At 32.8% G+C, this 12,354-nt stretch overlaps 1 protein-coding gene across 2 annotated transcripts in view; it reads right to left on the bottom strand.

The window, feature by feature from the left end:
• LOC144444152 (cystathionine beta-synthase-like) overlaps nucleotides 1-10,552 on the bottom strand; it is a 56,882-nt gene extending 46,330 nt beyond the window's left edge. The window contains exons 1-4 of one of the 2 annotated variants that reach the window (XM_078133560.1): nucleotides 10,432-10,552; nucleotides 7,370-7,549; nucleotides 1,083-1,192; nucleotides 136-270 (exon numbers count right to left, since the gene is read on the bottom strand). In XM_078133560.1, coding sequence (XP_077989686.1) covers nucleotides 136-270; nucleotides 1,083-1,192; nucleotides 7,370-7,512 — 388 coding nt within the window. In that variant the 5' untranslated portion in view covers nucleotides 7,513-7,549; nucleotides 10,432-10,552. The remainder of the gene's footprint in view (nucleotides 1-135; nucleotides 271-1,082; nucleotides 1,193-7,369; nucleotides 7,550-10,431) is intronic. The other variant, XM_078133561.1, reaches the window with a different exon arrangement.
• Between the last annotated feature and the right edge of the window lie 1,802 nt (nucleotides 10,553-12,354).

The raw sequence follows: 12,354 nt of genomic DNA, 5'->3' as shown, positions 1-12,354 counted from the left end.
TCACACAGACAGACAGAACCCAAAATATACCTCCCATCCGGGCAGTGCCTGTTGGGAACTAAACAGGATAGCAGTGTACAATAATGCTCAGAAATGACAGGAGAATTTAGTGACATTGTTTAATATGGAACCCACCTGTATTTCCTGATGTAGGCTCAATAATTACATCTCCTGGCTTTAAATCACCCCTTTTTTCAGCATCTTCAATCATTCTGAGACCAATTCTGTCTTTTACACTTCCACCAGCATTGAAATACTCACATTTAGCCACTAAATTAAAGAAATGATTGTACATGTATCTCAAGTCAATTCATCACTTTATCTAAGGTGTGGCCACTAAATTGAAAAAAATTATTGTATCTATTAGCAATTCACTCTCTCTAAGGTTTACCAAATCAATAGCCCTATCAATAATCAAATCAATACCCCTATCAATTATCAAATCAATACCCCTATCAATTATCAAATCAATACCCCTATCAATTATCAAATCAATACCCCTATCAATTATCAAATCAATACCCCTATCAATTATCAAATCAATACCCCTATCAATTATCAAATCAATTATCAAATCAATACCCCTATCAATTATCAAATCAATACCCCTATCAATTATCAAATCAATAGCCCTATCAATTATCAAATCAATACCCCTATCAATTATCAAATCAATAGCCCTATCAATTATCAAATCAATACCCCTATCAATTATCAAATCAATACCCCTATCAATTATCAAATCAATAGCCCTATCAATTATCAAATCAATACCCCTATCAATTATCAAATCAATACCCCTATCAATTATCAAATCAATACCCCCACATGTAAAAATTATTCTCAAATGTAAGATTTCACAGATACAATTTACAGCTCAATCTTCTGCTGATATTTATTTGTAGATGGTAATCATACATTTCATCTATAGATGGTACTCATAGATTTCATCTGTAGATGGTAATCATACATTTCATCATACATTTCATCTATAGATGGTACTCAGAGTTCATCTGTAGATGGTACTCACATATTTCATCTATAGATGGTACTCATAGATTTCATCTATAGATGGTACTCACATATTTCACATTTTAGTCCAGCTCCTTTGCCAATGTTGTTGATTCTCACCAATGGTGTATTACCAATTCTACTCAAAATGTTTGGAATAATTTTCTCATGAACTTGTCCACTGCAATGACACAAATACATCTTATTACAATACCATTGGCTAATCCAATTTTGAATTGAATAAAACCAAACTCAGAGACAGCCTTCTGCCATGACTAAAGTCATTTATCAGTAATATAATGCAAACATCTATATGGTTTGTACCCAAATAATGTACTGATGTTTCAAATAATGTAAAGTAATATGGACATTTACAGCTCACATAAAACATCACCTGAGTGCGCACATCACAAAAGGATCATTCTTGCACAATTGAGGTGCTAACTATGCATTGATGCACTGTTGTTGTTGCATCATCAAAGCATCTGCATGGAACAATGCTTGCATCTCTGATACAAAATAAACAGCACTTTAGGCACACATGCTTTGTGACTTGTTTATCATGTACTCTGCTATCTAGATGCCAATAGATGCAATGTTTATAATGAGATGCTGATGCATTGTTAACTTGATGCAATGTAATATAGACATTTATAAGGTTAATAATGTAATGTAATATGGACATTTATAAGGTTAATAATGTAATATAGACATTTATAAGGTTACTAATGTAATATAGACATTTATAAGGTTAATAATGTAATATAGATATTTATAAGGTTAATAATGTAATGTAATATAGACATTTATAAGGTTAACAATGTAATATAGACATTTATAAGGTTAATAATGTAATATAGACATTTATAAGGTTAATAATGTAATATGGACATTTATAAGGTTAATAATGTAATATGGACATTTATAAGGTTAATAATGTAATATAGACATTTATAAGGTTAATAATGTAATATAGACATTTATAAGGTTAATAATGTAATATAGATATTTATAAGGTTAATAATGTAATATAGACATTTATAAGGTTAATAATGTAATGTAATATAGACATTTATAAGGTTAACAATGTAATATAGACATTTATAAGGTTAATAATGTAATATAGACATTTATAAGGTTAATAATGTAATATAGACATTTATAAGGTAAATAATGTAATATAGATATTTATAAGGTTAATAATGTAATATAGATATTTATAAGGTTAATAATGTAATATAGACATTTATAAGGTTAACAATGTAATATAGACATTTATAAGGTTAATAATGTAATATAGACATTTATAAGGTTAATAATGTAATATGGACATTTATAAGGTTAATAATGTAATATAGACATTTATAAGGTTAATAATGTAATATAGACATTTATAAGGTTAATAATGTAATATGGACATTTATAAGGTTAATAATGTAATATAGACATTTATAAGGTTAATAATGTAATGTAATATAGACATTTATAAGGTTAACAATGTAATATAGACATTTATAAGGTTAACAATGTAATATAGACATTTATAAGGTTAATAATGTAATATGGACATTTATAAGGTTAATAATGTAATGTAATATAGACATTTATAAGGTTAACAATGTAATATGGACATTTATAAGGTTAACAATGTAATATAGACATTTATAAGGTTAATAATGTAATATGGACATTTATAAGGTTAATAATGTAATATAGACATTTATAAGGTTAACAATGTAATATAGACATTTATAAGGTTAATAATGTAATATAGACATTTATAAGGTTAATAATGTAATATGGACATTTATAAGGTTAATAATGTAATATAGACATTTATAAGGTTAATAATGTAATATAGACATTTATAAGGTTAATAATGTAATATGGACATTTATAAGGTTAACAATGTAATATGGACATTTATAAGGTTAACAATGTAATATAGACATTTATAAGGTTAATAATGTAATATGGACATTTATAAGGTTAATAATGTAATATAGACATTTATAAGGTTAATAATGTAATATAGACATTTATAAGGTTAATAATGTAATATAGACATTTATAAGGTTAACAATGTAATATGGACATTTATAAGGTTAATAATGTAATATAGACATTTATAAGGTTAATAATGTAATATAGACATTTATAAGGTTAATAATGTAATATAGACATTTATAAGGTTAATAATGTAATATAGACATTTATAAGGTTAACAATGTAATATGGACATTTATAAGGTTAACAATGTAATATAGACATTTATAAGGTTAATAATGTAATATGGACATTTATAAGGTTAATAATGTAATATAGATATTTATAAGGTTAATAATGTAATATGGACATTTATAAGGTTAATAATGTAATGTAATATAGACATTTATAAGGTTAACAATGTAATATAGACATTTATAAGGTTAATAATGTAATATGGACATTTATAAGGTTAACAATGTAATATAGACATTTATAAGGTTAATAATGTAATATGGACATTTATAAGGTTAATAATGTAATATGGACATTTATAAGGTTAATAATGTAATATAGACATTTATAAGGTTAATAATGTAATATGGACATTTATAAGGTTAAACATGTAATGTAATACCGACATTTATCTGTATCTCTATAGTTACGGTATAGGTCCTGGGTAAGGAATAACACACTTGGGGAGAGTATTTAGTCAGTGACAGTGACTGCCATTTTAAAGGCGTCACAAGATTTAGCGCACTATAGCGGTACTATTGTCTAGATGGTTCCAGTCTACTAGTGTTTTTTTACAAAGAATGACTGTTTATATTGAGCAGTTTTACAATTTCAAAGCCCTTTGAGTTGTTAGTAACTCTTTGTTCAACAATGTTAGATGAGATACAGTCCGCAAATTTCCTAGCTTTTATATATCTTTTGGGTCTTACGGGTTTAAGATAGTCCGCTGGTTGAATTGCTGGTACTCGGCCCTCAACCACCATGTATAGAAAGATTAGCCTGTTTGCTCTGCATCTATCCTGGAGTGATGTAAGTTGGAGGCTTTCTCCATTTTGGCGACACACCCTTCGTCCCTACTCCTGTCGTTCCCTGTGATGAAACAGGCTGCTCTGTGCTGTACCTAGTCAAGTCGGTCAATGTTTTTCTATAAGTAAGGGTCCCAAACCACTGAACCATATTCTAGCATGGATCTTACTAGTGATGTAAGCTGTTTTCTTACATGATTTGTACAATGATGGAGGTTTCTTCTCAGAAACCCCAATGTCGAGTTTGCTTTCTTTGTGATATTTGCATTATGTGGAGTCCATTTCATGTCCTCTGACAAAGTGAGACCAAGATAAGGATTTTGTGTGACCTGCTGCAATATGTAGTTACTCAGTGTATAGAAATGAGAAGATTTATTTCAAAGAGACATGATGTAGCACTTTTTGGCATTAAAATGCATCCCCCAAGTGGTGGCCCATATTTCCAGTTGTTCTAAGTCTCTTTGCAGAGTGCAGTGATCCTGATAGGTCTTGATCTGTCTATACAATAGGCAGTCGTCAGCAAAGAGTCTAACATTTGATTTGACACACTCAGGTGTACATGTGTAAGTCATTTATGTGGCACAAGAATAGTAGCGACCCACGGGGGACTCCAGAATCAACGGTGACTAGGTCTGAGTATTCCCCTTCCACTACTGATCTCATGTATCGTTTTGTAAGGAAAGATGTAATCCATGAGTGGATAGATCCATGGATGCCATAGTTCTTTAACTTATAGAGAAGCTTTTTGTGAGGGACCGTGTCGAATGCCTTGGAAAAATCCAATATAGCAATGTCTGTTTGGATGTTCTGGTTGAAAGATTTCATGAAATCATGGAGAGTTTCAACTAATTGGGTTTCACAAGAAAAGTCAGACCTAAAACCATGGTTTAGTGATGACAGTATGTGGTTTCTTTCCAAGTGTTGAAGAATATGTCGGCAAATTATGTGTTCAAGGAGTTTACTTGTAACAGATGTTAATGAAATTGGCCTGTAGTTTTCTGGTAATGTTTATCCCCTTTTTTAAACACTGGGGCAATGTTTGCTGTAAGCCAGTCGTCTGGTAAGGATCTTGAGTCAACTGAAATTTGGAATATTTTTGTTAGTCCTGGTGCGAGTTGTTCAGTGCAGTCGCGTAACACAAGATTTGGTATTAAATCTGGACCTGATGCCTTTGATGGATTATTGTTTTTAATAATTTTTCCACTCCTTTGTTATCAATTGTTAACTGTTCCAATGGTTTTAGTTTCTTTACTTTTCTAATTGTCGACATGGCGTCTGTTGATGAGGACTTTGTAAACACGGATTTGAATTGTTCAATCAATGTATCTGCCTTTCCTTTGCTATCATTTATTAGCTGACCTTTTTGTTTGAGGGGTGCTATTCCAATATTATCCTGGTATTTGGATTTACAAGTAACATACTTCCAAAATGGTTTGGCATTTGGATTTACAAGTAACATACTTCCAAAATGGTTTGGCATTTGGATTTACAAGTAACATACTTCCAAAATGGTTTGGTATTTGGATTTACAAGTAACATACTTCCAAAATGGTTTGGTATTTGGATTTACAAGTAACATACTTCCAAAATGGTTTGGTATTTGGATTTACAAGTAACATACTTCCAAAATGGTTTGGTATTTGGATTTACAAGTAACATACTTCCAAAATGGTTTGGTATTTGGATTTACAAGTAACATACTTCCAAAATGGTTTGGTATTTGGATTTACAAGTAACATACTTCCAAAATGGTTTGGTATTTGGATTTACAAGTAACATACTTCCAAAATGGTTTGGTATTTGGATTTACAAGTAACATACTTCCAAAATGGTTTGGCATTTGGATTTACAAGTAACATACTTCCAAAATGGTTTGGTATTTGGATTTACAAGTAACATACTTCCAAAATGGTTTGGTATTTGGATTTACAAGTAACATACTTCCAAAATGGTTTGGTATTTGGATTTACAAGTAACATACTTCCAAAATGGTTTGGTATTTGGATTTACAAGTAACATACTTCCAAAATGGTTTGGTATTTGGATTTACAAGTAACATACTTCCAAAATGGTTTGGTATTTGGATTTACAAGTAACATACTTCCAAAATGGTTTGGTATTTGGATTTACAAGTAACATACTTCCAAAATGGTTTGGTATTTGGATTTACAAGTAACATACTTCCAAAATGGTTTGGTATTTGGATTTACAAGTAACATACTTCCAAAAATGTCATACCTATTCAAATAAATCTATATCTTTGGCAAAGTCATAACAGGTGCATATAGTTTCCTTAGTTTCGTTGCAAAATATTCTGCATGTCTTTCAATAAAAATCTGCTGACAAATTCCTAAAATTGCTACTCCTTCTACAATAAATCATTGATACCAGAACCGATGAAAATGGGTATTCAGAAACTCGTCAGTGGCAATTCTAAGCTTGCCAAATGGAAAAAATGTTTTTACAAAACTCTATACACTGGTGAGATTTGTCTGACTTCAAGGAGATGATGTCCAACACTACAAATCAGAGAGAGTTGTGGGTAAAATGTTGTACAGTGTGACAACTGATCATGTATCGGCGAAAATTACAGGATATCGGGCCTGATACGTGAAAACCCTCTGGGGAGAACACTGGTGTTGATTCTGCGGTAACGTCTTCATATAAACCCAATCATATGGCATTGGCATCTGTACCTTGCCTTGTCATCAGGAGGGTCGTGGGACCAGCCATTGTCGATGTTAGTCCCAAAGTCGAAGTCATTGGGAGGGTTTTCAATACGTTCTAGTGGGACAAAAGTTACTTCCTCAAACCCGTAAAATTCTTCATCATCATCACTATCACTGTCTAGAAAGTGTCGAGCAAAAATCTCCCTGTCTTCCAGGTTTACTTCATCCAATATATTAGCATAATGTCAAAGGTCATCATCCATATTCATAGCGGCCACCATATTAGGTAGGCGTTATCTGCATTCGGCGGCAAAAAGTGAAAGAAATTGAACATGACTGTTTCCCACCTGATTAATTTAATATTTAATGAGATAATGTCCTGTACATCATTACTTATTATGGGCATAAGGGCGGGACAATGATAACCTGTTACAACGTCACTTTATTGACAACATACATGTATGCAAATTACTCTGTTGTCGTTGATTTCAATGACGTGGCCAAGAATACGGAAGTGCTACATCATGGATATCAACGACGCTATGTCACAAGGGTTAATGTTATTAAAACAGTTCATAAAAGTCACTTAGATTAATAATATCTGAATAAAAAGATCATGATGTATTCAAATTAAACAGAAGTACATTTGTAAATGTAACTCACATTTCCCAATGACTGTGAGGGCTATCCTTTGCATCACCTCCAAGTATCCAAGTACATCGTGATGGTGTATCTGGAGCTATCCAGTTCATCTTTCTCTCCTCCATCCTCTTATCTGTTGCATTATGGGTAACAGGGCAAGACATCTTCTGAGATACAAGTAACAGTTGTGGAGAGATTTACCTATAGATGCACATGATGAAAAAACAGACAACACCACTATGTTGACTATAAGAAGATTTAAATAAGATATTGGCCTGGTTCATCATCAATATGGGCAATCCTTTTGATGCTATGTGGTAAAAATAGTGCCAATGGAATTGTAGCACAGCTGAATATACTTTTAAGTCATTCATATCCAAATATATTAATAAATCTGTATGGTAAGTTTGTAATCTTTGACAAACAATTACATTAATTTTCCATATCTAAAATACAATATTATCATATTTGGATCACATCATCTTACATACTTCACTTTATTTATCATCTAAACATCCCTAGAAACATCACTACCATTAGTACATTACCAAGTAACTAAATAGGAAGAAAGCCATGGCCATGATAAGTGATAAGCTCCATGTCTTAACTGGATTTTTGAATTACTTCCATCTGGTCGCTGGTTCTGCTCTCCAAAAATTTGAACAATGAAAGCAAAAACAAGTTTTATCTCTAATGCAATCAATATTTTAAATAATCCATAGTGAAAAGTTTTTAACATGCCATCAAGAACTGTTGACGTTTTAACTTCAGTGATGCTACTTTTGTTGTGTACGTATGTCCATTTCTGTACATTAGGTGGTTTATATCAGGTGTATTACTGTATGTGTATTCTGTACATTAGGTGGTTTATATCAGGTGTATTACTGTATGTGTATTCTGTACATTAGGTGCACAGTTTATATCAGGTGTATTACTGTATGTGTATTCTGTACATTAGGTGGTTTATATCAGGTGTATTACTGTATTGTGTATTCTGTACATTAGGTGGTTTATATCAGGTGTATTACTGCATGTGTATTTTGTATGTTTTGTATTCTTTTGTGAGCACAATTAATTAATTAAGTTTTTTGACCAAAAATCACAAAAGGCACACCTCTGATGCAATCATTTATGTCCCCACCAAACACAAAGGCAATCAGTCTAGCAGTTTTGACTTTACATTTGTAAGTCATTTACATACATACACACATCCCCACCCACACATCTGTGTTCAGCCCTTCAACCATGCAGTTTTGATTTTAGTAAAGTAATACAGTGGTTAGTGGTTTTATATGATGAAACTGTGGTCCTCATATTTACTACACATTTTTTTTAAAAATCATACAGATTGATTCGAGTGCCTCTTGTCTTTACCCTACAAAAATGTATGTCAAACTTTCTAATAGTGTACATGTAACAATTTCTTAATAACTCACACAGTGGCAATCACTTGCACGATCACAGAAACAAGTATAATTTTATCCCTTTCATATACAGTTGGCTGAATATGTTGATAATATCGATATTATCAACATTTTATTGTATTCTGATAGAAATTTTCTGATACATATCTCGGGAAACAAGTGCCTGTGGACATGACACCTACATAAAAAGCCAAATCAATCTATCCAACATGGTAAAATTATCATTGAAAGAAGATTCATCACTCTGAGATAAATTCTGACAAATATCAAAGTCAGTATTACTATTGTCTACCATTACTTACTATACTAACTGAGACGAAAAGGTTCCCTCTATGATCATTGACATCATAATCCCCAAAAGGGAGAACAATATGCAGTGTAACTGCAAGTTCATGGCTGCTTGGGTCGCCACTGATCGCCAATTTTAACCTTTTTTTTCTCACTTATAATGCAAGTTTGAAGTCAGCTAAGGAGAAAGTGAAAGAATCTAATTCTGATGATGTAAAAGTGAAAGAATCTAATTCTGATCATGTGAAAGTGAAAGAATCTAATTCTGATGATGTGAAAGTGAAAGAATCTAATTCTGATCATGTGAAAACGGAAGAGAAACCATCAATAATTTTGAATTGCTTAGTCATGGTATACAGACAACAATCAAACCTTGACTGTAAATGCCTCACTACCCAATAAACAAACACATTGTTACTGTGTTGACCTATGAATTTACTAGGTCCCCTAAAAGTGTACTAGGTCCCCTAATACATTCATGGTTAACCCAAATAATTCATAGTTCATGTATTCTTTACACATATAGTCATCATGATACATTTACATGTATTGTACATTATTATATGTGTACATGTATCATTTATAGTTTTATACATAGCACTCATGATACATGCACAGTTGTATGTTATTTGTACAGGTCGTAAAACCGTGTCTATGTATAGAAACACATACCCCTGTTAAAGTAATCACTATAAATATGAGGTGATCTGTACACACCTTGTGTATTATTTACAAGTAGATATAATGGCAGAAATGAAGAACAGTGGCACGACATTAATTATCGTTGTAGTTTATGGACTCACAGTCACAGTGAGGTTAGGTTATCAATACGAGTTATGAGTTTCACCTTCAATGAAGACATTGTACATGTACTGATGTATGATTGTTGTACTTGTGGGCCATACAATGTCACAAACAAACGATGAAAAACAAGTCGTTGATATAACCCTATCCATATGGTGGAAATACATGTACATACGTCACACCTCACACGGAGCTATCCGGGCTGCAGCATGTGCAGTACGTGTAGTTCTGGAGGACGTTACTCGTGAGTCACGTTGTTTCGATAATAATAGAACGCAAATGTAACGCTTGGCACTTATGCCAAATTATGGCATGGCCAACTCAAAAAATATTACGTGGGATCTTTAACACGAGGTAGAGCTATGTCAGTAATATAACATTGTTTAGTGAAATATATGTATTCAATCGGTTACAATAACACGGTAAAATGCTCAACTCATGATAATTGATAATGACATTGTAAGTCCGTGCCTAGGTGGGTGCCAAGTTATTCTGAAATTACCACGCAGGTAACATGTGTAAGAAGGTTGGCAAATGAATAAAGAAATCATCTCCTTGTTAACTTACCGAAGTGTTTGTATCAGTTTCTGCTGATCTCTTATGTTCATATGTACTTCACTATTTCGGAATAAGTACCTGTAGGTGTGCACGCAAACTAGTTACCGGATGTGTAAACCTGACGTGGCCGTAATATAAACTCGCAGTTTAGTTACCGCCCTCTACGACAAAAAGTGTTTGTTTTTCATGATTAGTCGACTGAGGGCGGTCGGACGCGGCAACGAGTGCAATTGCAAGGAACCGGAAAGGACCATCGATTGATATTCTCAGAACTCAGGGAAGGGGAAGTACTCAGTTTGATGTGGGGTGAGCAAATTTGGTCCTTAATGTTGCTGTCTGTTGCTTGACCAATGAATTTTAATTACATTATATTATATTATATTATATTATTGATAATTATATTTATTGTATCTTTATCCAAATCTGGACATCAGACCTATTCACAATAAAGAAAGAAAATAACATGACATTACGTACAAATAAATAACAAAACAAAGAAGAATAAGGAAAATACACCCTAGCAGGCCTTCAAAAATGGCTTTTGTTTAAAATATTTATGCATTTGTTTTCTCGAGGCAGCTGACTATGGGAAGCCGTGCAGGCCAAAAGTATTATTTTATTTTTAGCTGTAGTATTGTTGACATCGACCTGTTCAAGACATGTTGTTCTCGACTTTTCATGATACATGTGTACTCTGAACACCAAGAGAATGTATACTACAATGAACGATGAAGTAAACTGAATCTTAACAACAACAACAACAACAACAAAGATGATGATGATGATGATGATGATGATGATGATGATGATGATGATGATGATGATGATGATGATGATGATAACAACGTTACAAGGCGATATAGAAAAGCTGGTTTAGGTTGATATGTAATACAGCAGGTCGACGTCAACATGTGCGCTCGTACTACTAGAAGTAGTACCTGACTGACCCATTGGAAACACGCGTTCACTTTTCCTCACGTTTTTGTTCCTAAAACTATTTTGCTCACGCTCACAGTATAGTGTACCATCTTATTTCAATTCTGGTCAGTTTCACAATAATGAATGTAATTGTTATGTTACAAACTTTAGTTTAATATGTCTATGGATTGTCTGTCATACAGTTCTTTTAGTTTCTTTTTGACTATATTAATTAATTTAGAATCACCTTCTGTAACTATTTCTGTCCATTCCTCCTCCATATTTATTGATTTTAAGATCTGCTTGATACCTGTCACCCAGTTTTGTGTCCCAACCCTCTCCATTTCTATACCCAGTTTGAATGCTTCATTTACAAGAGAATCTGTTGGTTTCTGTTTAATTTTTATCCGATACTTTACTGCTTGTATTAAGCCAAATGAAATCAGAATGCACGCCTCAAATTCATTATAACTTAAGGCATACATTTCCAAATATTATCGATTTAGCTTTTAGTTTTAGGGACCAGTCAGTTTCTTCGGCCTGGGGGTGGATTTGTAGGGGAGGCGGGGTCACCCTGGTTTTTTTTTTAAATTAGGGGGGGGGGGGGCATGCTGTTTTAAAAATTGTGGATAGGGGGGAGGGATCATTGTGTTTCGGATTGTGATGGAAGAAAACAATCCTGTTTCTACAATGGCATATAGCCTTGTCTGAAATGTGGTACATGTAAATATTTGTTCTTATCCCCGTTTCTTACATGAATTCTTTAATATTACTTATTAGTTCAAACATAACTATACATATACATATACATGTATACAAACCCCCAAGTATGACACACTCACTTAGATTCAATCTCATTCCCATTACAACGCACATTTACTTTATTTGTTGTATGCAAATATTCCTTGGAGGCAAATAAAATAGACTCAGTTTTACCCAGATGTAAAGATAGCTTATTGTCTGTTAACCATTCACTAACGGATGTCAACTCCATACTCAGGGTCTCCTCTATCT

The sequence above is a fragment of the Glandiceps talaboti genome, chromosome 13 (genome assembly GCF_964340395.1).
Source record: "Glandiceps talaboti chromosome 13, keGlaTala1.1, whole genome shotgun sequence".
In the NCBI taxonomy this organism is placed as follows: Eukaryota; Metazoa; Hemichordata; class Enteropneusta; family Spengelidae; genus Glandiceps; species Glandiceps talaboti.
This window is presented reverse-complemented; position numbering and strand designations above follow the sequence as displayed.